At 42.6% G+C, this 27,179-nt stretch overlaps 1 protein-coding gene across 1 annotated transcript in view; it reads left to right on the top strand.

The window, feature by feature from the left end:
• The window catches only part of TMC2 (transmembrane channel like 2), a 111,427-nt gene extending 88,924 nt beyond the window's left edge, over nt 1-22,503 (top strand). Inside the window, exons 17-20 of the mRNA XM_070382017.1 lie at nt 5,083-5,208; nt 8,510-8,588; nt 10,199-10,310; nt 13,020-22,503. Of these exons, the coding sequence (XP_070238118.1) occupies nt 5,083-5,208; nt 8,510-8,588; nt 10,199-10,310; nt 13,020-13,237 (535 nt within the window). The 3' untranslated portion in view covers nt 13,238-22,503. The remainder of the gene's footprint in view (nt 1-5,082; nt 5,209-8,509; nt 8,589-10,198; nt 10,311-13,019) is intronic.
• Nucleotides 22,504-27,179: the final 4,676 nt, after the last annotated feature.

The raw sequence follows: 27,179 nt of genomic DNA, 5'->3' as shown, positions 1-27,179 counted from the left end.
CATCTATTGACTCATCAAAAGCCAAGGTAAACCACTTGAGATCACTTGCCTTGTGTCTGAATAGGACATCATTCTCAATATTTTCAACTCCTCAAGCAGCTGCTCTTGGTGGAAAATCTAAAAGTTTTAAGTTTATTTTCTCTGAATACATTTCTTTAGCTCCTACGATTTAATTACTTCATCACTGGTAAATGAGAAACATTTGGAAACTAGAGGAAAGGGGATCCTTGTTGTATAGAGACAGAAAGCTTTAGCTAAACTATGTCCTTCCGTTATATGGAAAGATAAATTTGTAAACGATAAACTTGAATGTTTAGCTGAGGATGTTTTTTCGAGATCAATCTTAGTAAAAACTATTTTTCTCTGTTTTTTAATTGAAGTATAGTTGATTTTCAATGTTGTGCCAATTTCTGTTATACAGCAAAGTAGTTATATACATGCATACATTCTTTTTTAAAATATTCTTTTCCATTATAGTTTATCCCAGGAGATTGGATATACCTTCCTGTTCTATAAGTAGGACCTTGTTTATCCATTCTAAATGTAATAGCTTGCATCTCCTAACCGCAAACTCCCAATCCATCCGTTCCCCAATCCCCGCTCCTTGTCAACTGCAAGTCTGTTCTCTGTGACTGTGAGGGTGTTTCTGATTTGTGGATAAATCCATTTCTGTTATGTTTTAGATTCCACATATAAGTGATATCATAGGATATTTCTCTTTCTCTTTCTGACTCACTTCACTTAATATGATAATCTCTAATTGTGTCCATGTTGCTCCACATGGCATTATTTCATTCACTTTAATGGCTGAGTGGTTTTCCGTTGTATGTATGTACCACATCTTCTGTATCCATTTATCTGTCAGAGGATACTTAGGTTGTTCCCATGTGTTGGCTATTGTGAATAGCGCTGCTATGAACATAGGGCTGCATGCATCTTTTTGAATTACAGTTTTGTCCAGGTATATGCCCAGGAGTGGAATTGCTGGGTTATATGGTAGTTCTATTTTTTCGGTTATTTTAAGGAACCTCTATAATGTTCTCCATAGTAGCTGCACCAATTTACATTCCCACCAACAGTGTAGGAGAGTTTCCTTTTCTCCACACCCTCTCCAGCGTTTATTTGTAGACTTTTTTATGATGGCCATTCTGATCGGGGTGAGGTGGTACCGCATTGTACTTTTCTTTAATTAATTAACTTTTTATTTGATTTTTGTTTGTGCTGGGTCTTCATTGCTGCGTGCAGGCTTTCTCTAGATGCTGAGAGTGGGAGCTACTCTCTAGGTGCGGTGCTCAGGCTTCTCACTGCGGTGGCTTCTCTTGTTGTAGAGCACAGGCTCCAGGGACACGAGCTTCAGAAGCTGTGGTGCATCGGCTTAGCTGCTCGCAGGCAAGGGGAATCTTCCTGGACCAGGGATTGAACCTGTGTCCTCTGTGTTGACAGGCGGATTCCCATCCACTGAGCCACCAAGGAAATCCCTTACTGTAGTTTTTATTTGCATTTCTCTAATAATTAGGGGTGGTGAGCATCTTTTCATGTGCCAACTGGTCATTTGTGTGTCTTCTTTAGAGAAATGTTTATTAAGATCCTCTGTCCATTTTTCAGCTGAGTAGTTTGTTTTTCTGTTGTTGAGTTTATAAGCTGTTCGTATATTTTGGATATTATCAGATCAGATCAGTCGCTCAGTCGTGTCCGACTCTTTGCGACCCCATGAATCGCAGCACGCCAGGCCTCCCTGTCCATCACCAACTCAGGAGGATATTTCTGAGCAGTGTTGAAGGTGCAGCCTGGTTACTTCTTGCCATTTATACTAAAATGTAAGAAAGAGATAAATTGAGGAAAGAACTGATAAGCAAAAAGGAACCAGGACTTGATGATTTTAGAAATTCTCAGCCTAGTCAGATTGCAGAAGACACGAAGAGCAGATTCTCTGTCAGGAAAACATGCTCTAAGGAGAAAGTCAAGGGGGAAGCTGGACAACCTTTTGCTAGCACTTCTAAAGGATCATAAGATCTGAATATTCATTCACACAGAGGATTCTTTTAAGAATCTTTAAAGAAGGTTGTTCAACTCAGATCCCCTCAACCATCTCAGCAGAAGCCTGAAGACGCAGAAGAAATAGAATATCCAGGAATGATCTGTGTAGGACTCTCTTGTGTAGTGAACTGAATTCCCATGACATGGGTAGAAGATCCACCAGGTATTTGAGAATGTGTTATGAGCAGTAACACAGCTTGGCCTGAAAGGGGAATAAAAAAGACAAAACAAAGGAAGCTGCTGGGCTCCAAATATTCTACAGACAGTAAACAGGCTAATTAAATCTCCTTAGCTGAAACATGTGCTACTCTTCAAGAAAAAGGAAGGATAATTCCAAGGCCAGAGTTTTGGACCTGGAAGGCAGAGCTGCATGCAGGCAGGTATGTCAAGCCAAGGAAAGATTATTTTCAGGTCTTTGAAATCTAATGGAATTTGGCTGATTGGATTTCAAAATTGCTAGGAACTTGTGATTTCTTTCTTCCTTCCTTTTTCTCCTTTTTGAATTGGAATGTCTATAACTGCTATCCTGGCTGGCCCACCATTGTGTTTTGGGAGTAAATAACATGACTGAAGTGATTGAGCATGCATGTACAACTTGCTTTCTAGTTTCACAGCTCTCATTAGAGATAGAAAGGAATTTTGCCCCTAAAATGTATCATACTCTTGAGTCTTATCTACATCTGATTTAGATGATGAGATTTGGGACTTTGAGTCCATGATATTTAGGTGAGCTGAGACTTCAAACATGTAGAGATGGTGGTGAATGTATTTTGCAGGTAGAATGAGTATGAATCTTTGAACCCAGAGAGCAGACTGGTGGGTTATATAATGGTTCCCCAAAATATCTAGGTCCTAATTCCTGGAATGTTACCTTATATATCATAATGGCCTTTGATTATCTGATTAAGGATGTTGAGATGGGGAGATTGTCTGAATTACCCTGATAGGCCCTAAATAGCAAGTGTCCTTATTAGAGGGAGGCAGAGGGAGATTTGACTATAAAAGATCAGTAAGTGGTGTGACTTTGAAAGCAGGAAGAGATTTGAAGCTTTTATCCTGCTAGCTTTGAAAACAGAAAGGGGCCATAAGCCTAGGAATGCAAGGAATGAATCTCTAAAAGCTGAAAAAGGAAAGGAAATAGTCTTCCTTAGAGCCTCCCTCTGAAAGGGGAGCAGCCCTGCCAACACCTTGGTTTCAGTCCAGTGAAACCATTTCAGACTTTTTGGGCTCCAGAACTGTAAAAGAATAGTTTGTCTTGTTTTAAGCCACCTATGTAGTAATTTGTTATAGAGTAATCACTGAAAACTAATACATCATCTAATACATTATAATTCAATGACAAAATAATCTACACTCTATTGTGACTTAAGCGTACCATTTGAAGTCCACTTTTCTTGTTTTTACAAACAAGAAAATGGGTATGCACTGGTAATTTTAAAAATAATAAATTAAATGTCACAATATGGTGATATGTATGGCACCTGAAACCACAGACAATACACAAATAAATGAGCATGGTTGTGTGCCAGTAAAACTTATTTACAGACACTGAATTTTTATAAGTCTCAAAATATTATTCTTCTTTTGATCTTTTCCTGTTATTTAAAAATGTAAAAATCATTCTTAGCCCCCAGCCCTTATAATATCAGGTAGCAAGCAGAATTTGGTCCATGGGCCTTTGTTGGCCAGTCCTAATTGACACATAAGAGCAAAGCAAAGCTTCTAGATGCAACATTTTGCAGGGCACTTATAATTTGACAGCCCCATCCTCAATATTTCATATGAATTCATGTCTATATTCTCTAAACAACCTTCTGAGGCAAATGCTGTTATTATATTTATAATACCATATTATACTATATCATTACTGTACTATATTATACAGATGAGGAAACCAAGGCAGAGAAATTTTCAGTATCTTACCCAAAGATATCAAATCTCTGCAGCACTACCCAATAGAACTAAATGAGGGGAAAAAAAATCCACATCAGCTCCTCAAATATAGGAGCTATTAGTCACATGACTACTGAGCAATTGAAATGTGTGACTAATATATTGAATTTTTAATTTAATTTTAATAGTCACATTGGACAGTACAGCTCTACCAGGGAGAGTGAGGGTATAAATACAGGCAGAAGGTAAGAAAATTGTCTGTGGTGTCCCACAGCTAATAAATGGAGAAATGAGGATTTAAATCAGGACTTTCAAAACACAAATTTCATTTCTTGGCACCAAACTACCAATCAAAAGCTAACAGCAGTCAGTAATCTCTGGGCGGGTATTTATGGAAGGCAGCCTACAAAATGGTTGTTAGGTATTCAAAGAATATCAAAGTTACTGTTGTAAACTGTCCAGGAGCCTACCCTAGGCAATCAGTCTCCTGGAATTACAACCTGAAGACTAACTGTAGGTATCTTTGAGTCACCATGACGGTGTCCATCACATCAGTCTCTGGAGAGCTGCCCCCAAGTCCAGGGGCCCAGAGGAAGCTCCATGTTGGTCTCTAAGCCACATCACAGACCATTTTCTCCCATGAGAGTACATAAGGAAAAAACAAACATTTTCATCTTGCCAAGGAAGGGGCCAGGCACAGGAAACCAAGGTAGTTGAGAGATCATGTGGCATGGTGGGCTGGGGAGTCAGGATGCTGGGGCAGCCCTCTCTCACCTACAGGACATCCCCTCGTGGGGCTTTTTTCCTTTTTTCAACTTTTATTGGACTACAATGTTGTGTTATTTTCTGCTGTATAGCAAAGTGAATCAGCCGTTTGTATACACGTGTTTCCTCTTTTTTGGATTTCCTTCCCATTTAGGTCACCACAGAGCATAGAGCAGAGTTCCCTGTGTCACACAGTAGGTTCTCATTAGTTATCTGTTTCATACATACTGGTGTCTGTGTCAATTCACTGCAGTCCCTGTGCAGAAGAGCTCTGTTCTTCCAGGAGAGCAGTGGTGAGTGGCAGCCTGGACCCTCCAGGTATGGACACAGTCATTCATGCCATATGAGCTAAGAAATATGCTATAATGTATCCTCTCCTCTTTCCAGTGGGAAAAACAGAATGTATGACGTCATCCAAGAGACAGTTGAAAATGATTTCCCAACCTTCCTGGGCAAGATCTTTGCCTTCCTCGCCAATCCAGGCCTGATCATTCCAGCCATCCTGCTGATGTTGTAAGTTAGCCAGGAGCCATGGCCCTGCCTCATGGAGACCTCCCCTTGCAGTTGAGACTTCCTTGGCAGGTCCTTCTTTCTTGCCCTCTCAATCTAGATTTCCCAGAAGTAGATCCTCAGACAAGGATTTAAGTGCAAGCAGTTTCTTGGAGGGGGCAGTGTGTGTAGGGACATAAGACAGAGAAGGGACAGGAAGGTGCATTCTAACTCCTGCGGTGACTTTAATCCTGATGGAAGCTCTGGGAAACAGTGTGCCTCTGAGTTATCCTGCTCAAGGGTGAAAGATCGGGACATTTTAGATCAGTTCCCATCCATCACGGGTTGAGTGCCGCTGGGAGATGTGGCAGGGGAGAGGTGTTGGTTAACTCCCCGGCAGTTTGGGCCAGCGGCATCCATGGGCAGAATGATTTCTGTGCAGGCTGGAGAGGAGGCATCAGGCACTGGCAATGTATGTCTTTCAGGGAACACACTGAAGACAGGGCCCAAGGATAAGGGGAGTCTGGCAGCAGCTACAGCTCTCTCTAAAACGTCCACCAGAAATATCAAAGACCCACCCCTCAAGAAAGCCGAGGCTGATGCAGCCAGTGCCTGGCTGGGCTCACGGGATTTCTCTGCAGAGCACCCTGTACACGAGCGCATTCGCTACATTTGTCACCATCATCCTCACAGACCGAACCTGTGAGTGGGCTGGGTGATCTCTGTGTCCCCAGTACCAGCTCCATGGCTGGGGCACAGAAGGCAATGAATGTTCAAGGAAGGAAGAGGGCAGTATGAAATATTCCCAACGTACAGACATGTACAGACACTCATGTGCAAGACCACAAGATTAAGCGGATGTTAACATTTAGCAATATTTGCTTCCGATTGGCCTCTTTTTAAAAGAAATAAACAGTACACGTCAAGCCCACCTAATTTTCTCTCTCCCTCCCTCTCCAAAGGTAACCGCTATTTGGATTAATTTTAATCATTTTCAATCTGAACCATTTAATCACATGTATGTACTATTGCTTCTGAGTTATAAAATTTTTCATGACTGGTTCAGACTACACAGCTTCCCTCACTCACATTATGTTTGGGGGACTTTCTCATGTGGATACATGAACACACATTTTAATGACTCTTCTGTGTTCCACTGTGTCTCAAAAATAATCAATAAACAATCTATAATAGGAAGAGAAAAGGATTTTATTTGAGCCAAACTGAAGACTATATCCTGGAAGACAGCCTCTTAGATAACTCTGAGAAGCTGCTCCAGAGAATCCTGGTTTTCAGCACAGTTTTATATCTTGTCAGAACAAAGAACATTAAACAAATCAGGGATACATTCCTTCAAGGTTTCAAAAAAAAAAAATAGATCAGCACATACACAATGAGTTGGTATGGCCTTGGCACCTGGGAAGAGAGTCTTATCATTGAAGAAGGACTGGAATTGGAATCCTAGGAAAGGAGGCATTTAATCTTTATTTTTCACATGGACATTCTTTACTTCTAGTCAATGCACCCTCTTCTTTCATAATTAAAGCTGATCTAGGAATCCCCTGGTGGCCTAGTAGTTAACACTCTGGACTTTCACTGCCCTGGCTCAATCTCGGGTCAAGAACTGAGATCCTATAAGCCAAGAGGAGAAAACAAAGAAAGAAAGCAGATGTACAGTGTATGTTTCATAGGCCACAAACGGGCTATTTCAGTTAGCATAAAATTCAAGTTAACTCCTTTTTAAGCCAGAGTGACTTCCCCAAACCTTAATATGTGAAAACTGCTTTTATCAGTTGTATGAATAAACCATAATTTGCCCATTTCTCTGCATAGAGAAAGGTTGTTTCCACTCTTCTGCTATTGCAAATGCTCTCCTTATATATGTCTCCTTGTACACAGAGTTTTCTCTAAAACAGACTTCCAGAAGTGGAATGGCTGGGTCATAGGTATGTGTTTCTTCAATCTTTGTAGACAGTGCTGAATTGCTCTCCAAAATAGGTATATTTCCTTACATCCTTGATTTCAAATATCCTCTGCATCTAGTCTGAATGTGAGGGAAGGTTGACATGGTAGTGACCACCACCTGAGGAAATGCTGCAACCCAAATGCCAAACCCAACCTTGCAGGCTGCACAGGGAAACGCTAAGCTTGGAAACAGCCTCAAAAGAAACAGCCACCGAGGAGCATTTTATCATCTCTCATCTCCAGCTCCTCCCTAAAGAATGGGCTGTGAATTAGGAGAGCAGGCTGGGCGCCTTCCTGACAGATGGTGGTCCCTTCACTTGTCCTCCCTTTGGCTTCTCATCACCCATAGTCCTCTGAGTCTTTGCTTTAGGAGGCTCACAGGACACCTCTGACCTATACTCTGCCAAAGGCAAAGTAGTTCCTCCCTTCTGCCTGCAAGAGAGCTCTTGGACCCTGCTGAAGTGACTCAGGGTGGCCCCAGGGCAAGGATCAGATGACCCAAGCTGGGCAGCTGAGGCTTGAAATGCAGGAAGAAAAGAAACAGATAAGGACAAGCTGTCAGAGCACCTAGTCCAGGAGGCATCCCAGGCTTTTGTGGCCCCTCACTCTCAAGTGGTACATCCAGGTCATAACCCCAAATCCCAGGTCCCATGAAAGAGAAACCAGGCTACAGCTTTAAGGACACCCAGTCAGCCAGCGGGGGCCGGCCTCTGAAAACCACAAGTCCAGGACAGACATTCCTGTCCGTGTACCCTGGGGGAGGGCCTTCAGGGTCTATGCACTTGTGTTTCTAGGCAAACTTGGAGCAGGTCACCTAGCACCTCTCTCTCCTCCCTCTGCATGTGAAGATTGTGGAAAGGGCTTTGGCATCAAATTTAGCCTCTGACAAGTGCTAACAGATAAGGTGGCCTTGGGCAAATGACTAAACTCTCTGCATTCCGGGATGCTGACCCTTAAAGATGGAAGTCATCATTTCTTCTTATGGGGTTTCAGCAAAACCATGGAGATGTGGAGTGGGATCCACATGGCACAGAGCCTGGTACCAGGCTGCTCCTGCAGACAAGAAACACTGCCTCTGCCCTGCCTCTTCAGATTTCCAAGAAGGGGACTGACTCCTCTAGCTAACCTTTATTAAACACTCAGAGAACTAAAAATGTGTTCAATAAAATAGAGAGAACAGGGATATCTAAGACCTTCTTGATACTAGGCGGGGAACTTAGGATGGTTAGACTTCCCACCACCCTGCCCAGAGGCAAAGTAGGTCACCTATTCCCGGAAGCCAGCTATGATTCCTAGGTAAGGTGTCCAGCTCTCGTCTTCCAAGACCACAGTACCCCTGGAGCATTCTTTTCTCTTGCAGCCTGGCCATCTACTACTTGAACTCAGTTTCCAAAAGCCTTTCTCGAGCAAATGCCCAGCTGAGAAAGAAAATCCAAGCGGTAAGTCTGTCGGGAGTTTTCATTAAACAAAATGTTGTGTTTTTGGCTTTTGCTAATTCACCTTTTGAGCCAAGTTGTATTCTTTAAAGGCCTTCTCCTAAACCAAACCCCAAGTTATCTGTATGGTAGGAAGCAGCCTTGAGAGATTCAGTGACACCCATTTATATTCTGAGGGTATTTGGGAATACATAATAGTAATCCCCTGGTGGGTCAGATGGTAAAGTCTGGGTGCAATGCGGGAGACTGGGGTTCGATCCCTGGGTTGGGACAATACCCTGGAGAAGGAAATAGCCACCCACTCCAGTATTCTTGCCTGAAAAATCCCACGGATGGAGGAGCCTGGCACGCAATAGTCCATAGGGTCGCAAAGAGTTGGACATGACTGAACCACTTCACTTTCTTTCAACAGTAACGACTTAGATTTTGAGCAGTTGCTAAAGAACAGGAAAAAGTCAATGGGTTAAACCGGTGTTCAAACATAATAAAACTAGTACCCACAATAACTCCTACTGATTAAAACTGTTGTAGCCACACGTTCCAGGAAACATACTCACTCAGAAGGACAATGCAGATAGTGGAGTGCAGTTTATTACACCGGCGGGCCCAAGGCAGAGTCTCCTCTTAGCCAAGGACCCCGACCAGCATTTGTGAAAATCTTTTGTACCCCATGTGTACGTGTCTGAACCCACCACTCCAAATTCCTTGAGACTTACATAAATCAAGGAAAATACAATCCCAATAACCCCATCATTCACATACTATGTGCTCATGTGCTCAAACAGTCAAACAATTAGCCAATAATCAATAAACCCAAGGTTACACTCCGATTGATACGGAAAAATTTATGGCCTGTCCGGAGGAAGGGGTGATTAGTGTATGTTTACTCTTAGGCGATGAGTAACCTAGATACGATCTTCAAGGTTCCCCAGTCTGGAGGGGCCTTATCCTTGGTTGTTGTTTTTTCATAGGCACTAAACACAGAGTTAAGAGTCCATTGGAAAGGTGGCCGAGCATGATCAGCATGAACAGGCCTAAGATGGAGTCCAGGCCCTATGAATTCCTTCTTCAAAATGAGTACTAGAAATACTAAAGAAAACAGCATTGTCAGAATGACATAGTGCTTGTGCCTCATGGCCTAAGGAGCCTCTGTAAGTCCCCTCCACACAAGCACAGCCTCTCTCAACATCCCATGACACCCTGACTCCTCTCCTGCTCTCACAACACCCACCCCCACCTCTTTAATGTGGAAAAAGCTGGACCCCAACCCTCCCTAAGCCCTGTCCTTGCTTTCTCACCCTCTCTTCTGGAACTAATCTCGTCAGCCTCGCTGCCAGTTCCCCACCCACACTTCCTTCTGCCACTCTCACTGTCCTCCTGCCCAGGTGTAGAAAACCACTGAAATACAGGATTGGCTGAGGGTGTCTTCCCCTAGCCAGATGTTCCTTCAAATGCTATGCAAACCTGAGTCCTGGGGTGCCCTCTCTGACCAGTGGTGAGAACAAGAACCAGTGATTTAAGGTGGCTCCCCTCTGGATCTCACCATCCTGGGGTCCGAAACTCAAAACACCCATTTCCCTGGCCAGGACCAACCATTCATTTTTTCTCTGCAGCTCCGTGAAGTTGAGAAGAGCCATAAATCTGTCAAAGGCAGAGCCACAGCCAGAGATTCAGAGGACACGGATAAAAACAACTCCAAAAATGACACCCAGCTCACCAAAGAAGGTATATTCTATTTCACGATGATTTTTACAAGGCGACATGGAAAGTGAAAAGAGCAAATGCTATGAAATCAGATGCATGTGGGACTGAAGTCAGAATTCTGACAACTACTAACTAGCTGTATGAAGTTGGGCAAATAGAAGCAAGAGTAAATCATAGGTAACCTCACAGGGTGGTGCAAATGAGGTGGGATTATGCATGTGAAGTGCTTACAGACTTCCTGGAACCAGTAGGAGGAGGAATGTCTGTAAAATGGGGAAATACCAGGGTTGTTTCCCTCATTTCTATCCTGAGTCTCGTGCCACATTTTCTATGGTGATCGTTCTTCATTTCTGAAGTGACTTTGCCTTCATCTCACTCCAGATCCATCATTTCCCATGTCATATCCTCTTAGTATCTGGCTACTTAAACCACTGTAAGAGCATGCCTGGTGTCCCACCCAGATCCCTTTAAGATGCCCTGAGGTTGGCAGCTGCCAGGGATGGAGGAGCTACTTGTTTTCTGCGCTGTTTTGAGCGGTTTTTTTAAGAGAAGAAATAGGGACATTTGTATCTAGCTGCTGCTACTCCCACCAGAACCAATTCATTTTCTCTTAAAAGACAAGAAGCACTAGAACAGCTAGAATTACATGGTGAGGAAGGGCCACACACATTCCAAAGTTGTGACAGAGCTTCAGAGGGGAGTCATCACAGACCACCTCTGCTTCGCAGTGAGGAAAGCAAACTGAAGGAGACCGTCTCTGAGCTGTTCTTGTTTTCCAAGGATTGTCCCTGTATCAAAATTTAAGTATCAGCATGCAGCAATTTTGACCTTTCATGTGGGAACTCAATGAGATGCACAAGAAATGGCTGAGTTTAGGAGTTAGAATTTATAGTACGGAAATTACTTGCCATTTATTTGATGCCTTTATAACGTATAGGCAAGACTTCAGGAAACATAACCAAGAATTTAATCCCACAGTGGTATTTCCCCGAAGGTGAAAACCCTCAGTTCCCCAGATGCAATAGTGCAGAGAGTGACTGTAGAAGCAAGTCAGGAGGAAAAAGGGCACCTGTGTGGATATTCCTAGCAAATGCTCATTGATATTGGAATAGCAACAGGTTATTAAAATAAGCCATGAACAAGTGGGGGTTGCAAAAAGAGGACAAGAAGTCTGTGTGAACACAGAACCTATTCCTGGTGAGTCTCAAAAATGTATGGAAGGCATTTCAAAGCTACAGCCCTCTTAGCAAGATCAGCTGCAGTCCGTCCACAGCTCGGAAGGCTGGTTCAGAGATGAAATGCAGCAGAGCGAGTGGTTGGTATTTATCATGGAGCTGAAGAAAGTGTTTGAGTTCACCTGATTTTTTTCACAAGGGGTAGGAAATGGAATAAATGCAATATTATGTTGCTGTATCACCAACAAAAAAAAAGACAAAAAATGGAATGCATGTATTTGAACATCAATGGAAGAGAAAAAATAGGTTTATAAAACATTTTCCATGAGAAAGCAAGAAACTAACGTTGGTTTGACAGTGGTCCCTTCATGGCCCCATAGTACCAAGGTTCCTGTGCCCCTTATCCACTCCCTTCCTCTACTTTCTTTACTGGCTGCTGTTCTAAAGTTTGCTCCTCTCCAAATTTGAATTTTTTATTACAGATCTGAAGCTCTTTTGATTTTATGCTAATTAAATCAATATTGCAGTGTTTGATTTTTTTTTTTTTTTTTTAATGAATGGGCTATCAGAACAAACACATCAGTGGGACTAGGATGTTGGGGGAAACTGAGGAGTGTTAAACTTTCACCTGGAAAACTCCCAACAGCAGCTATTGCTGCCTTCATTTAACTTCTCTTGTCATTTCCTTCTCCAGAGAATCTTCCCAATCCAGGGATTGAACCTGGGTCTCCCACACTACAGATTCTTTACCATCTGAGCCACCAGGGAAGCCCTCTCTTTCTTGAAGTATTCACTAATATGACACTGCTCTAACAAGCAGGCCTAAAACAGCTAATGACTCAAACACAATAAAAATTTCTCACTCTATAAAGCCCAAATTGGGTATTTCCACTTGATGGCCGCTCTCCTCCCAAGTAGTGATGTGGGGAAGCCTGGCTCTGTTCATCCTGTGACTATACCTGCATCAGGCTGGGAGTGGGAGGAGCCTAGAGGTCACACATGGATACAGTGCCCATCAAAGCCTGGACTTCAGCCACAGGCCATACTATCCACAATGGAAATTTAGTCTATTTCCGTCCTGGAACTGGGTTTGGTGAAGAACAAGCCAGTAATTTTCCCCAACTCAGAGTTAGGGAAAGGAAGGAAACAAGTAGGTCAAAGGGCTGGAAATGGATCTGACTAGCAAGGCACTGTCCTGGGGTTGATCCAGTTTCCACAACCCTATCATCATATTTGACCCTGGTAGCCATTTGTGAGCTGTTATTATAGCTCCGATTTTATTCTCAACAAAACCAGGCTCAGAGAGTCTAGCTTAAGGCCAACATTCAAAATCTAGCTCTCTATCCAGCAGATCACACTCCTCCAACACAGCTGTTTATACCAAGAATGGGCCAAGGTGCCCCCAGGTGCCCAAAGGGTGATTCAACCATTCTCACATCACTAAATAGGACTGGAATCCACCTAAAGCACGGGCAGCTTCCGAGAACTCCAATTCCACACCAGGACACTGTAGGGAAATCTCCTATATCCTCATTCTTGTCTTGTTCATTTCCAGGGACTGCCCATCACTCTGCTAGCCAAAGCCTGACCCTGGACCAGAAGGCGCAGGGCCCTGGGGCCTCCAGTTCTGCCGGCAAGACTGTGCTGCCTGCCTCCCAGCACCTCCCTGTATCTCGGGCCCCTGGTGTCAGACCAGACTCTGGCCAAGCCCGGCCTCAGGCTCATCCTTGGAGGTCAACCTCTGGAAAGCGGGCCTGGAGACCACCCCACTGACAGCTGGGACTAATGGAGCATGGTCCTGGGGCTGATCCTCAGACCCCACCAACTCACCCCACCCCCCAAATCAGTCTCTCTTCCTCTCTTCTCTAGTACACATGCATGTTCTCTCTACTCTCACTGAATGTGGGAACTTTGATTACTCAGTCTCAGGCTCTTGTTAGCTACCAAAAGAGGACGATGGCTTCATCCACCTCTTAGGAGAGCTGAGCCTTCCCCCCACTAACTATCCATCCCAGAGTCTTGGCTCAGGCAGCTCTGGACCCTGCACTCACAGCAGATTCCCTCAGCTCCAGACTCGGGAGCAGGTGCAGGGCCATGATCACCATCATAGACTTTTTGCATGGAGCCCACTTGGGGACAGGTTTCTACCAGCTCCACCAACTGGTAACAGGTTGCAGAGGGACACATGTTCCTGACCACCAACCACTTCCTTCCAAAGGGGGTGATGCAGTGTAAACAAAAGGTTCAAGAAGCCAATGAAAATAAAAGTAAAATGAAGTCCAGCCTTGGTGAGTGGGAAGATGGTGATTCTCCAGAAACCAGCTGGAGGAGAGCTGATGCCATCAAGCATCAAAAGGGCACTGGAGCCTCCCTGGCAGCAAGGCAAAGAGAGAGCAGCATGGTTCCTCTGACCTAACTGAGAGTGTTAGTCACTCAGTCGTGTCTGACTCAAGACCCCATGGACTGTGGCCCACCAGGCTTCTCTGTCCATGGAATTCTCCAGGCAAGAATACTGGAGTGGGTTGCCATTTCCTTCTCCAGAGGATCTTCCTGACCCAGAGATCAAACCTGGGCCTCCTGCATTGTAGATGAATTATTTACATTGTGAGCCATCAGGGAAGACCTGGTGAAGGAAACAAAATACTGCTCAGGGCAGAAAAATCTTTCTCATGCAAAAAATACTAAAATGAATGATTGTTTACTATAAAGGGTTTGGGGGAGAGGGGGCGGAGTTCTGCAAAGAGTACAGTGCAGAGCCTTGTCTCTGGTGATCACATCCTGCATGTCACATCCCGGTTCTGTGCAAAAGTCCTGTGGGGGCATCAGCCCTGGAGGCCAGACCACTGAGGAGGCCTTGCCAGCATGGGACAAGTATCAGCAGGGTGCCAGTCTCAGTCCAGGACTCCCAGAGGGTTACCCTCAGGCTTCCAAGGCTGACCAATATCCCTACTCACCCACCACAAATACAAATTATCCTGCTCTGATGACACATAACTGTATGTGAAGGAATGTATGTTATCTATTGTTACATAATAAATTATCGCCCAAACTTAACAGCTTAAAACAGTAAACGTTTGTTATCTCACAGTTTCTGTGGATCAAGAATTTGGGATTGGCTTCACCAGGAAATTCTGGTTCTGCACATTGCAGTCACAATCTGAGGCAGGGCTTCAGTCATCAGAACATTTGTCAGGAGCTGGAAGATACATTCACAAGTGGCTCACTCGTGGCTGCTAGCAGGAGGGATCCTTGCTGGCCATCCACAGACTTGCTTACTCTCTACACTGACCTCTCCATAGGGCTGCTTAGGTATCCTCACACACAGCAGCTCACTTCCCCCCAGTGATCTGACAGCAAGGAGGAAGCCACACCTCTTATAACCTGTTCTCAAAAGTTACACTGTCAACTCCACCAGTTTCTGTTCATTAGAACAGAGTCACTAAGTCTAGCTTACACTCAGAGATGGAAATTAGGCTCCAGCTCTTGAATGAAGAGTGGTCAAAGAATTTTTGGACACATTTTAACAGGTTTCTTAATTTAAATGGTTACCAGATCTCTGTCATGAAAACACTGAAGCTTTTCTGAAAGATCCATCAGTGGATTCGTTAATGGTGGATCCTGGGATCATCAAGCAAAAGGAAACTTCTAATGATCTAGGGAGATGGGTAGAGGAAGAAGGCATGGGTAAGAGAGAAGGGATGTTCATCTGGTGTGACTTTATAGCTGGGACATTTCATTAGAAAACGGTGTGAGGGGAGTTTCATCTCTGCCTTCTCAGGGCTGATCTTCCAGCTCATTCCATCTTAAAGCTTCAGTTATCAGCCTAGGGATCATCAAGCATGAAGAGCACCCTTCCTTCCTTCCCTCTTTCCTTTCTTTCCTTCCTCTTTCTTTCCTCAATTCACCTAAGAATGATTTGAATTTTGCTGCTGTTCAATCACTAAGTGGTGCCCCATTCTCTGTGACCCCATGGACTTCAGCACACCAGGCTTCCCTGTCCTTCACTATCTCCCAGAGTTTGCTCAAACTCATGTTCATTAAGTCGGTGATGCCATCCAACCACCTCATCCTCTGTCACCCCCTTCTCCTCCTGCCCACAATCTTTCCCAGCGTCAGGCTCTTTTCCAGTGAGCTGGCTCTTTGCATCAGGTGGCCAAAGTACTGAAGCTTCAGCTTCAGCATCAGTCCTTTCAATGATTATTCAGGGCTGTTTTCCTTTAGCACTGACTGCTTTGATTCTTTGCTGTCCAAGGGGCTCTCAAGAGTCTTCTCAAGCACCACAGTTTGAAAGCATCAATTCTTAGGCGCACAGCTTTCTTTATGGTCCAACTCTCACATCCATAAGCGACTACTGGAAAAACCATAGCTTTGACTATACAGACCTTTGTTGGCAAAGCACTATCTCTGCTTTTCACTGGAGTGGATAGCCATTTCCTTCTCCAGGGGAATCTTCCTGACACAGGAATCAAATGCAGGTCTCCTGCATTGCAGGCAAATTCTTTACCGTCTGAGCCACCAGGAAAGCCTGATTGAACTAGCAAGTCTATTTAATAGTTTATCCAGAGAACTATAATTGTTATCTTACCAATATTACCTTAGTTTGTCTGCACATTCCTTACTGGAGGGAAATGAAACAGACACTGAAATTTTCTGTCAGACACTATTTTTGAAGGCTGATTCTTTCATTTCTAAGAATCTACATGGTTAATGTCCATAAACAGGTCCATTATACAAAGAAGCATATAAGTAAAAACACACTCCTGCTGCAGATCGAGGGGGACACCTGATTGCCCCATGACTCAGATACTCACAGAAACTAGAAGTGATGCACCAGCCAGCAGGAACCTAGGCAGGGTACCAACAGCACCCACTACACTGGTGACCCTCAATTCAGATACGCTTTGTAGAGCCCACCCAAAGCTGGGGCACCAAAGTTCCATATGCTGTAAAAGGGACAATAAGGAATAAACCTGCCATGCAGAAAGGGACATTGGTCTATTTTGACCTCAGCAGAAAGTGGAAGACGAAAAGTCTCCTTTGAGAAATTATATCTCAAGACACCCCTCACACAGAGAATCAAAAATCCCCATACCAGCTGTGTGTCAGAAAAACTCAAGGGGACTTCCCTGGTGGTCCAGTGGCTAAGACTCCATGCTCCCAATGCAGGGGGCCTGGGTTTGATCCCTGATTGGGGAACTAGATCCAACATGCTGCAAATAAAGATCCTGTATGCTGAAACAAAGACTGAAGATCCCATGTGCCTCAACCAAGACTCAGCCCAGCCAAATAAACAAACAAAAAAATATTTTAAAAGTTCAAATGGAAAATTTAATTTAAAGTGACCTTAGGTTATTTACAATCACATCAAAATGAATAAAATGCCCAGGCATAAACCTACCTAAAGAGGCAAAAACCTGTACTCCAAAAAACTATAAGATGCTGATGAAAGAAATTAAAGATGACACGAACAGATGGAAAGATCTACAGTGTTCTTGGATTGGAAGGATCAATATTGTTAAAATGACCATATTACCCAAGACAATCTACAGGTTCAGTGCAGTTTCTATCAAATTACCAGAGGCATTTTTCACAGAACTGGAACAAAACCAAAATTTAACTTGCATGGAAAAAAACAAAAAGACCCTGACTAGCCAAAACAATCTTGAAGAAGAACAGGGGTGGAAGAATCTGAATCCAAAATAAACTCCAAAGCTACAATAATCAAAGCAGTACAGTACTGGCGCAAAAACGGACACACACGCCAGTGGAACAGGACACAGTCCAGAAGCAACCCCTGCTCTTACGGCCAATTAATCGTGACAAAGACGGCAAGAATACACAGCGGAGAAAAGACTGCCTCTTCAAGAAATGGTGCTGGGAAAACTGGACCACTGTATGTAAAAGAATGAAACTAGAACATTCTCTAACACCACATACAAAAATAAACTCAAAATAGATTAAAGACCTAAATGTAAGACCAGATACTATAAAACCCCTAAAGGAAAACATAGGCAAAACACTCTTTAACATAAATCACAGGAATAGTTTTTTGGGTTCATCTCCTAGAGATATGCAAACAAAAGCAGAAATATGCAAATGGGACCTAAGTAAGCTTAAAAGCTTTTGCATAACAGGGGAAATCATAAACAAAATGAAAAGATAACCTACAGAATGGGAGAAAATGTTTGCAAACAATGCAGTCAGCAACAGATTAATTTCCAAAATACCAAAACAGTGCATACAGCTCAATATCAAGAAAAAAAGAAAAAAAAAACTATTTAACCAAAAAATGGGCAGAAGACCTAAATAGACATTTCTCCAAAAATGACATACAGATGACCAACAGGCACATGAAAAGATGTTCAACATCACTAATTATTACAAAAATGCAAATCAAAATTACAATGAGGTATCACCTCACACTTGCCAGAATGACCATTATCAAAGTCTACAAATAATAAATGATGGAAAGAGTATAGACAAAAAGGAACCCTCCTGAAATATTTTTGGGAATACAAACTGGTGCAGCCACTATGGAGAGGTTCCTTTAAAAACTAGAGAGTTACCATATGATCAAGCAATCCCACTCCTGGCATATATTCAGAAAAGACAAAAACTCTAATTCCAAAAGGTACATGAACCTCACTGTTCATAGCAGCACTATTTTCAACAGTCAAGACACAGAAGCAACCTAAAGGTCTATCAACAGATAAATGGATAAAGATATGGTAGGGACTTATCTGGTAGTCCAATAGCTAAGACTCCATGCTCCCAATACAAGGAGCCAGTACACACACACACATCTATCTATCTATATAATGGAATATTACTCAGCCATAAAAAATGAAATAATGCCATTTGCAGTAACATGGATGGACCTAGAAATTATCACACTAAGACAGAGAAAGACAAGTATCATATTATTATATCATTTATATGTGAAATCTAAAAAATTATTATGCAGATAAACCTCTCTATGAAACAAGACTCACATAGAAAACAAATTTATAATTACCAAAGGAGAAGGGGGGATAAATTAGAAGTTTGCAATTAACAGATAAGTTGTTGTTCAGTTGCTAAGTCATGTCTGATTCTTTGCAACCCCATGGGCTGCAGCACGCCAGGCTTCTCTTGTCCTTCACTATCTCTAGGAGTTTGCGCAGATTCATGTCTATTGAATCAGTGATGCCATCTAACCATCTCATTCTCTGTCATCCCCTTCTCCTCCTGCCCTCAATCTTTCCCAGCATCAGGGTCTTTCCCAATGAGTCGGCTCTTCACATCAGGTGGCCAAAGTATTGGAGCCTCAGATACACAGTGCTATAAATAAGAATCTACTGTATAGCACAGGAGACTACATTCAACATCTTCTAATAAACTCTAATGGAAAAGAATCTGAAATATATATATACATGAGTCACTTTGCTATATACCTGAAAATAACACAACACTGTAAATCAACTACACCTCAATAAAAAAGAAAACATACATTAGTTACTAAAAAATTAAAGTGATCTTAGGTTACTAGTGCCTCTAAGAAAAAGGACGGGGGACAAAGAAACAAAAAACAGCACAAATACAAAGCATATATGATACTAGAAATAAGTCAAAATATATCAGGAATTAACCTAAGGACCGGAAAAAGCAACGGCAACCCACTCCAGTACTCTTGCCTGGAAAATCCCATGGATGGAGGAGCCTGGTGGGCTGCCATCTATGGGGTCGCACAGAGTCGGACACGACTGAAGCGACACAGCAGCAGCAACCTAAGGACAGGTGCACGGGGACCTCCAGATTCTGTTGTGAAGATTCAACAAGCTGACACATATAAGACTAAGTGCCAAGCATCAGATTAAGTGCTCAATAAGCAACAGATATCATCATAGGCCTGGGTAAGATCAAACATCCTCAGGCTCAGGTCATGAACACAAACAGCATTGACTTTTTAAAACTTTTACCCAGTATTCCTAAATGATCTTTCTAGAAGGCTTCCCATTCCTATGTGTCTCTGTAAAGAAATGCTGCAAATATGTATAAAGCATTACCAAAGAATGTTGCAGGGTTTATTTGGCCTAGGAATTGCCAGACGCCTTTGAAATTTGATGTGAAAAATTCAGGAAATGAGTGTTAAGTGCTGCCATCCTGTGGTTGTTTCATGTAATTTCCTTTCCTGAAGCTCTGCCTAGTCCTTAGAACTTAAATAGCACATTAATTTCCCTAAGTCCCCATTAACACTGCTCAGAGTAAAACCTCTGGCTTAATTACACCAAAATGACACAGTGAGCCATATTTTACACACCAGGCTAAATAAAAGAGGAAGAGATGCTGCAGTGTATTATCCTTCCCAATGGGTGAACAGAGACAAGAAAGGCCCACATGGCTTTTCAAAGCTGAGCCTGGAGTACACCTGGCAAGCCAGTAGCCTCCTTCAGACCTGCTGCCATTTTCTCAGCTGGAACTTGGTGGGAAATGTTTTGCACATCACCTCCAAACTAATCTGCTAACACTGCCTTATGGAGAGTAAGAGTCATCAGGCCCAAGCCCCTCACCCTGGCCTTCATTCGAGGCTTCATGCATTCTAGATCTTTCATGTTAGATCCTTCAGTCTTTCATCTAACTACCGAGCAGGATGAATCTTTTACACCTCCAGGAGTTTCTTCTCTCTGGATTGGCTTTCAACTCTCTTTCCACCCTCCATCTCTAAACGACCTACACATCCTTCTGTGAACACCTAACTTCCTGCCCCTGAAATCTTCCTCAGGAACCCTGGTCAGCCTCCCACACTGCCACATCTAGTGAAGTCTCTGAATGAAGAGGCCATGGGTTAGCACTATCACTGCTTTCATCATCCTTCCACATCTCTGCTCGAAATGCTGCCCCTCCACTGAGGGACTCGATGCAACCCTCCTTAACATGTACCAACGTCTATGGTACCAAGTATGTGCTACATACTTACTTGATTCCCTGTCTCCTAGGATGTAAACTCCACGGTGGCAGGGACTTGACTTTGTATACCACTGTACCCCCAGCATCTACAAAGATATTTGGCATACAGTAGGCACATAAAAACCATTTTTTTTCTTCTAAGGAATGGAAAAACTGATTCTGTAGCTTCTTGAAATTCATTACAGCTGATGCCTCATCCACAAAAGATGTTAGATCACATAGTCTTCAAGATGCCCACTAGCTCAAAACTTAGCTGTTCTTAGGGGCCCCAAAAAGACCAGTTGAATTACATGACTTAGTTAGGGTTCTGAGAAGATGAACAGATGCAGCTTTAGGCTCATTTCTCCATGCACCCTCCCACCACCCCCACCAGTTCAAGCTTCCTGTCTGTGAGGTATCTGCAGACTACAAATGAATCCCTGGGCCTCACGTGAACACATAAAATGATGCCAGCTGTCAGGGCCACACCAGCACTTAAAGAACTAGGTGGATACTGACAGAAGCTGGAACAATACAATCAGGATAGTAAATCTGAGATGAGGAAGTACAACAGCCTGTAGCACCCCAAAACTGTTTTGATCAATAGTATCTTGCCTCCTCATCCAAAAAGTACACTCCTTCCCAGTACGAAATCGAATGCTACCAGGCAGTAATGGGTGGCTGGGGGTTTTCTCAGAGAAAGAGGAAATGATGTTTAGAAAGCAGCAATGGAAAGCAAGGAGGACTTCACCCTTTAATACCCATCTAAACAACATGTGGGTCCTTGAAGCAATCATAATGGAAACTAGAATAAATTTGATTTGAATTATAATGAAAGTATTGCATGCCAAATTAGTGAATACAGCTAAAGAAGTGTCTACAGAGAAATGCTTATTGAAGGAGAATATTTTAAACCAAAGAACCAACTTCCATATTAAGAAACAAAACACAGCAAAATAAAGCCATCAAGTAGAAGAAAGGATAATATAAGAATAAAAGTAAAAAAAAATACAATAGAATCAACAAAATCTAAAGTTCAATGTTTGAAAAGGAAAATAAAATTAACATATTTCTGAGAATGATGAAAATAAGGTAAAAATAAATATTAAGGATAAAAAAGATCACAGCTATATATGCTACACAAAACATAAAAAAAAAATCTATCTATACTAAAAAATGTGAAAGCACAGATGAAATGCTTTATTTTTCTTGGGCTCCAAAATCACTGTAGATGGTGACTATAGCTATGAAATTAAGAGGCTTGCTCACTGAAATTAAAGCTATGACCAACCTAGACAGCATACTAAAAAGCAGAGGCATTACTTTGCCTACAAAGGTCCATATATTCAAATCTATGGTTTTTCCAGTAGTCATGTATGGATGTGAGTTGGACCATAAAAAAGGCTGAGTGCTGAAGAATTGATTTTGAACTGTGGTGTCAGAGAAGACTTTTGAAAGTCCCTTGGACAGCAAGGAGATCAAACCAGTCAATCCTGAATATTCATTGGAAGGACTGATGCTGAAACTTAAGCTCCGATACTTTACCCACCTAATGTGAAGAGCCGACTCACTGGAAAAGACCCCGATGCTGGGAAAGACTCAAGGCAGAAGGGGACGACAGAGGATGAAATGGATGGCATCACCAACTCAGTGGACAAGTTTGAGCAAACTCGGGAGATAGTAAAAGACAGGGAAGCCTGGTGTGCTGGAGTCAATGGAGTCATGAAGAGTCAGACACGACTGAGTAACAAAATATATGAAATGAACAAATTCCCAGAAAACTAACAAAAATGGTACAAGTAGAAATCCCAAACAATTTGTGACCATTATAAATTTGAATTATTTAAAATATGCTTTCAAGATCGTCTCTTTGTTCTTGGTGTTTTGCTGGTTTATTACAAGGGTACAAGCCTGGACTTCTTTTTATCCTGTTTGAGATGCATTCCCGTACCTTTGGCTCAATGTTTTTCATCAGTTCTGGGGAAACTGCGTCCACCAGCTCTTCAAATATTGTTCCTCCTGATGATGGTTAATTTTACGTTGTCAACTCAGCTAGACTAAGGGACCCCCAGATAGCTGGTAAAACACTGTTTCTAGTTGTGTTTGTGAGGGTGTTCCTGGAAGAGATTAGCATCAGTTGGTAAACTGAGTAGAGCAGATGGCCCTCCCAAACATGGATGGTCATCAACCAATTCACTGAGAACAAGAATAGAACAAAAAGGTGAAGGGCAAACTAGTTCTATCTCTGCTTGAGCTGAGACATCCATTTCCTCCTGTCCCTCGGACACTCTGGGTTCTCAGGCTTTCAGTATCAGTCTTGGGCCTACATCAGCTGCCCTCAACCCCATTCTCAGGCCTTTGGGTTCAAATTGAATTAACATCATCAGTTTCCCTGGTTGTCCTGCCCACAGATGGCAGACAGGAACTTCCTGGCTTCCACAAACATGTGAGCCATTTCCTATAATAAATTTCCTCTTATCTATATCTATGTGCGTGCATGCTAAGTCGCTTCAGTCACATCTGACTCTTTGTGACCCTATAGACAGTAGCCAGCCAGGCTCCTATGCCCAGGGGATTATCCAGGCAAGAATACTGGAGTGGGTTGCCATGCCCTCCTCCAGGGGATCTTCCCGATCCTTTGATTCTCCAGGGATCAAACCGGCTGTTTCCTGCACTGCAGGCAAATTCTTTACTCCATTCTGAGCCACCAGGGAAGCCCCATTCATCGTATCTATCAGTTCAGTTCAGTCGCTCAGTCGTGTCCGACTCTTTGCAACCCCATGAATCGCAGCATGCCAGGCCTCTCTGTCCATCACCAACTCCAGGAGTTCACTCAGACTCACGTCCATCGAGTCGGTGATGCCATCCAGCCATCTCATCCTCTGTCGTCCCCTTCTCCTCCTGTCCCCAATCCCTCCCAGCATCAGAGTCTTTTCCAATGAGTCAACTCTTCGCATGAGGTGGCCAAAGTACTGGAGTTTCAGCTTCAGCATCATTCCCTCCAAAGAAATCCCAGGGCTGATCTCCTTCAGAATGGACAGGTTAGATCTTCTTGCAGTCCAAGGGACTCTTAAGAGTCTTCTCCAACACCACAGTTCAAAAGCATCAATTCCTCGGCGCTCAGTTTTCTTCACAGTCCAACTCTCACATCCATACATGACCACAGGAAAATCTATAGCTATACCCTATTGCTTCTGTTTCTCTGTAGAGAACCCTCACTAATATCCTTCCTGCTTTCTAGGCTAGACATCTCCTAACCTTGTTGCATTCTCAATAAATTATTTGGTTAGATCTTCCAGTTCACTAATACTCTCGTAAGCCATGCCTATTTGCTAACGAGTCAATGCATTTCTTTTAAATTTCAACAAGTTTTTCATTTCTACAAATACCATTATCTGTTCACTTCTGCCATGCTCCCCAAACATGGCACAGATGAAACTGCCTACCTCCAAGAACAGGGACAGCCATACGACCCTGAAAACACCCAATCTCGTCTGATCTCAGAATAGGGACTAGCAATCCTTTTGCATAAATTGTCAGATAATAAATATTTGAGACTTTGTGGGCCACATATATAGCCTCTGCACACACTCCCCAAAAACTTAAAACCCTTTAAAAATGCGAAAATCATTCTTAGCTCTGAGGTCCTACAAAAATAAGCCACAGGCCAGATTTGGTCCCCAGGGTCATGGTTTGCTGACCCCTGCTCTATCGGTCCCACACTCAACCTGATGCAATGGTCAGTGCAGCAGAGGAAAGCTTACAGAGCATTCATGAGGAGTGGGTGGCCATTCCCTTCTCCAGGGGATCTTCCCAACCCAGGGATCAAACCCAGATCTCTTGCATTGCAGGTAGATTCTTTACTGTCTGAGACACCAGGGATGTCCTTCATGAGCAAAGGGTTAGGATAAAAGTTCCTCTGGTGATAAGCGTGGTCCTCCCAGCCTATACACGGCAGACAGGTGACCCCAAAGACCACACATGCCTTAGTGAGGAGTATTTCCACCAATAGAGGCCTGACATAAGAAGATACAGCTCAGAGATTTCAAGTATCTGGCTAAGATCAGTGTGGCTCAGAGGATAAAAGTATACAGGTCCAGGGACCAGTCCAAAGCAGCCATTTTATAGCAGGGATTGATGGTGTCCCAAGACACAGCACCAGATCCTAAGCACAGAGAACTGAGAAATCCCCCCTCTTCCCCTGCAACTAGGGTATGAGAGTGCTCCCACAAATCCCACTGCCATTTTGAAAAGACCTGAAGAAGACAGAGGAAACCTGAAAGATTCTTAGCAACCCTATTTAAATAAAAAAACAACCGAGATACCAATAACTGGCAGGTTAGCTATCTTCCGTGGTGGCTCAGACGGTGAAGCATCTGCTTACAATGCAGGAGACCTGGGTTTGATCCCTGGGTTGGGAAGATCCTCTGGAGAAGGAAATGGCAACCCACTCCAGTACTTTTGCCTGGAAAATCCCATGGATGGAGGAGCAGTATATATGTTCAGTATATAAAATATGTTCAGTATATAAACTGGCAGGTTTATATATATATTGAACATATTTTCAGGTTTCAACAACATTTAACCAGTAAACCGTCTATCTACTGCCACTGGAAGTTGAAAAACAGAATGCGTAACTGTTTTACCATGTGAAACTAAACTTAGTTTTAGAAGTGCTCTGTCTATGTGTGTAAGTTAATGTTAGAAATGAATCAGAGTAGTTGGGTTTATAAAGATTGGGGTTTTAATAGATTCTATGAGAAGTGATGGGAGAACTGGGACTCAACTGAGAATAGGTAAAATGAAATAATGTGATAAAAAATTATCACTATTCACTGATAAAAGAGATTTAAAAAAAAAGCCCACCAATATTCATTGAGTTCCTACTACATGCCAGGTACCACACCTGTGTCACACCTGGCCTATGTTCAGTAAAATGTATGTTGAGGGATGAATGAATCCTCCATCTTCATTCTGAAAAAAAAAAAAAAAAAGCTTAGGAAAGTTGGGTGATTAACTTAAGGTCATGTTGTAAGCAGCAGAGCTCAGATCTGAACCCAGGTTTGCTGACTCTGATTCATATTTACTGCTACTTAAAAAATTATCCCCAAATTCAGTGAATTTAACAAACAGCTCAAAGGCAAAGGAGATATCCTCTTTGACATCACATACTGCAAAGATGCCCATGGAGGTCAGGATTATGAAGCACAAGGGGAGATAATTTAGCAAAGAGAGGGAGATAAAGGAGTGTTCGCAGAAGGCAATGGCACCCTACTCCAATACTCTTGCCTGGAAAATCCCATGGACGGAGGAGCCTGGTTGGCTACAGTCCATGGGGTCACTAAGAGTTGGACACAACTGAGCGACTTCACTTTCACTTTTCACTTTCATGCATTGGAGAAGGAAATGGCAACCCAATCCAGTGTTCTTGCCTGGAGAATCCCAGGGACAGAGGAGCCTGTTGGGCTGCCGTCTATGGGGTTGCACAGAGTCGGACACGACTGAAGTGACTTAGCAGTACAGTTGAAGTGCACTTTTCTTCAGCTACCCCTCTAAGTTAGCAAACTGCTTTAACACAGTTCCTTTATAACCAGAGGACTCAAATCTATCTAAAGCCATGAGGTAAACTTTCAACTCAGTGACTCTCAGGCTTTTAGTACATAATCCACAGAAATGTGCATATACATAACATATATATGGTGTATATATATGTATATATTTGTATATACATGTATATATGTATATTTACACATATGTATATATACATGTTTAAAACAAAAATTTTAACAAATCAATACTCCTTACTCTATGTGATGGACTATTATTTCCTTATTTTTTATCCTACTTTTTTAATGCTGGCCAAGAATGTCTAAATTAATTCTGCAAACCGATTAATGGATTCCAACCTCTCCTCTGAAATTCCCTACTTTAGCAGACAAGCACCTGTAACCCCAGGAATATTTAGGATTAAGTATAGAAGTAATCAAGTAAATCAAGTAAATCAGTCATAGCAGTAATATTTTCCAGTACATTTTAGAAACTTCTATTTAATTTGGCATTTATAATGCGTTAACATTCTCATGTAACAGATTAATTTTGCAATTCCATTTTAAAACATGAGATGGAGTAACTAATCCAATTCCATTTTAAAAACATGAGATGGAGTCTGAACTCATGATTCTAAGTGGATACAGGCAACAAAATGTAAGCACATTTGTAAGCAATATTAAGACTATGAGATTTTAAGATTTATGATTAAAATTTAATCTATTAAATTTAATCCAGATTTTAAGAGCTCAATACTCGAATCTTGTCAAATAACTGAACCGGCTTAAGAAAATACCTTGAATTTATAAATGCACGCTAGTTGTGGGAATTTAAGTTGTAAAAATCCCCTTAAGATGATTTATTTTTAAATTTACCAACATATATATACCATTTTGGGGTAACCAGGTTTTGGACTTGTAACTCAGACATTATTAAACAAAACTATCAATAATTTCGAAACAGTCTCCTGAGTGCCTTAAAGCTGCCCAGAGGACACGACAGCAGCTCCGGAACTAACGGGGTACTAAGAAGTTGGGAAGTGCCCCAGGGCGAGTGACACGTGGCCCCGCAAAAGAAAGGTTCTGCCGAAGCAGGGAACAATAAACCGAACCGAAAAAAGATAGGATCATCTTTCTTTCCTACTTCAGCGCCTGAAGCCCTTATTTTTAAAAATAAAATATAACTGAAAAGCACGAAGTCAGGCAATGGGAATCACGACTTCAAAGTCCGCGCCAGCGCGCCC

The sequence above is a fragment of the Bos mutus genome, chromosome 13, assembly GCF_027580195.1.
Source record: "Bos mutus isolate GX-2022 chromosome 13, NWIPB_WYAK_1.1, whole genome shotgun sequence".
Taxonomy (NCBI): domain Eukaryota; kingdom Metazoa; phylum Chordata; class Mammalia; order Artiodactyla; family Bovidae; genus Bos; species Bos mutus.
This window is presented reverse-complemented; position numbering and strand designations above follow the sequence as displayed.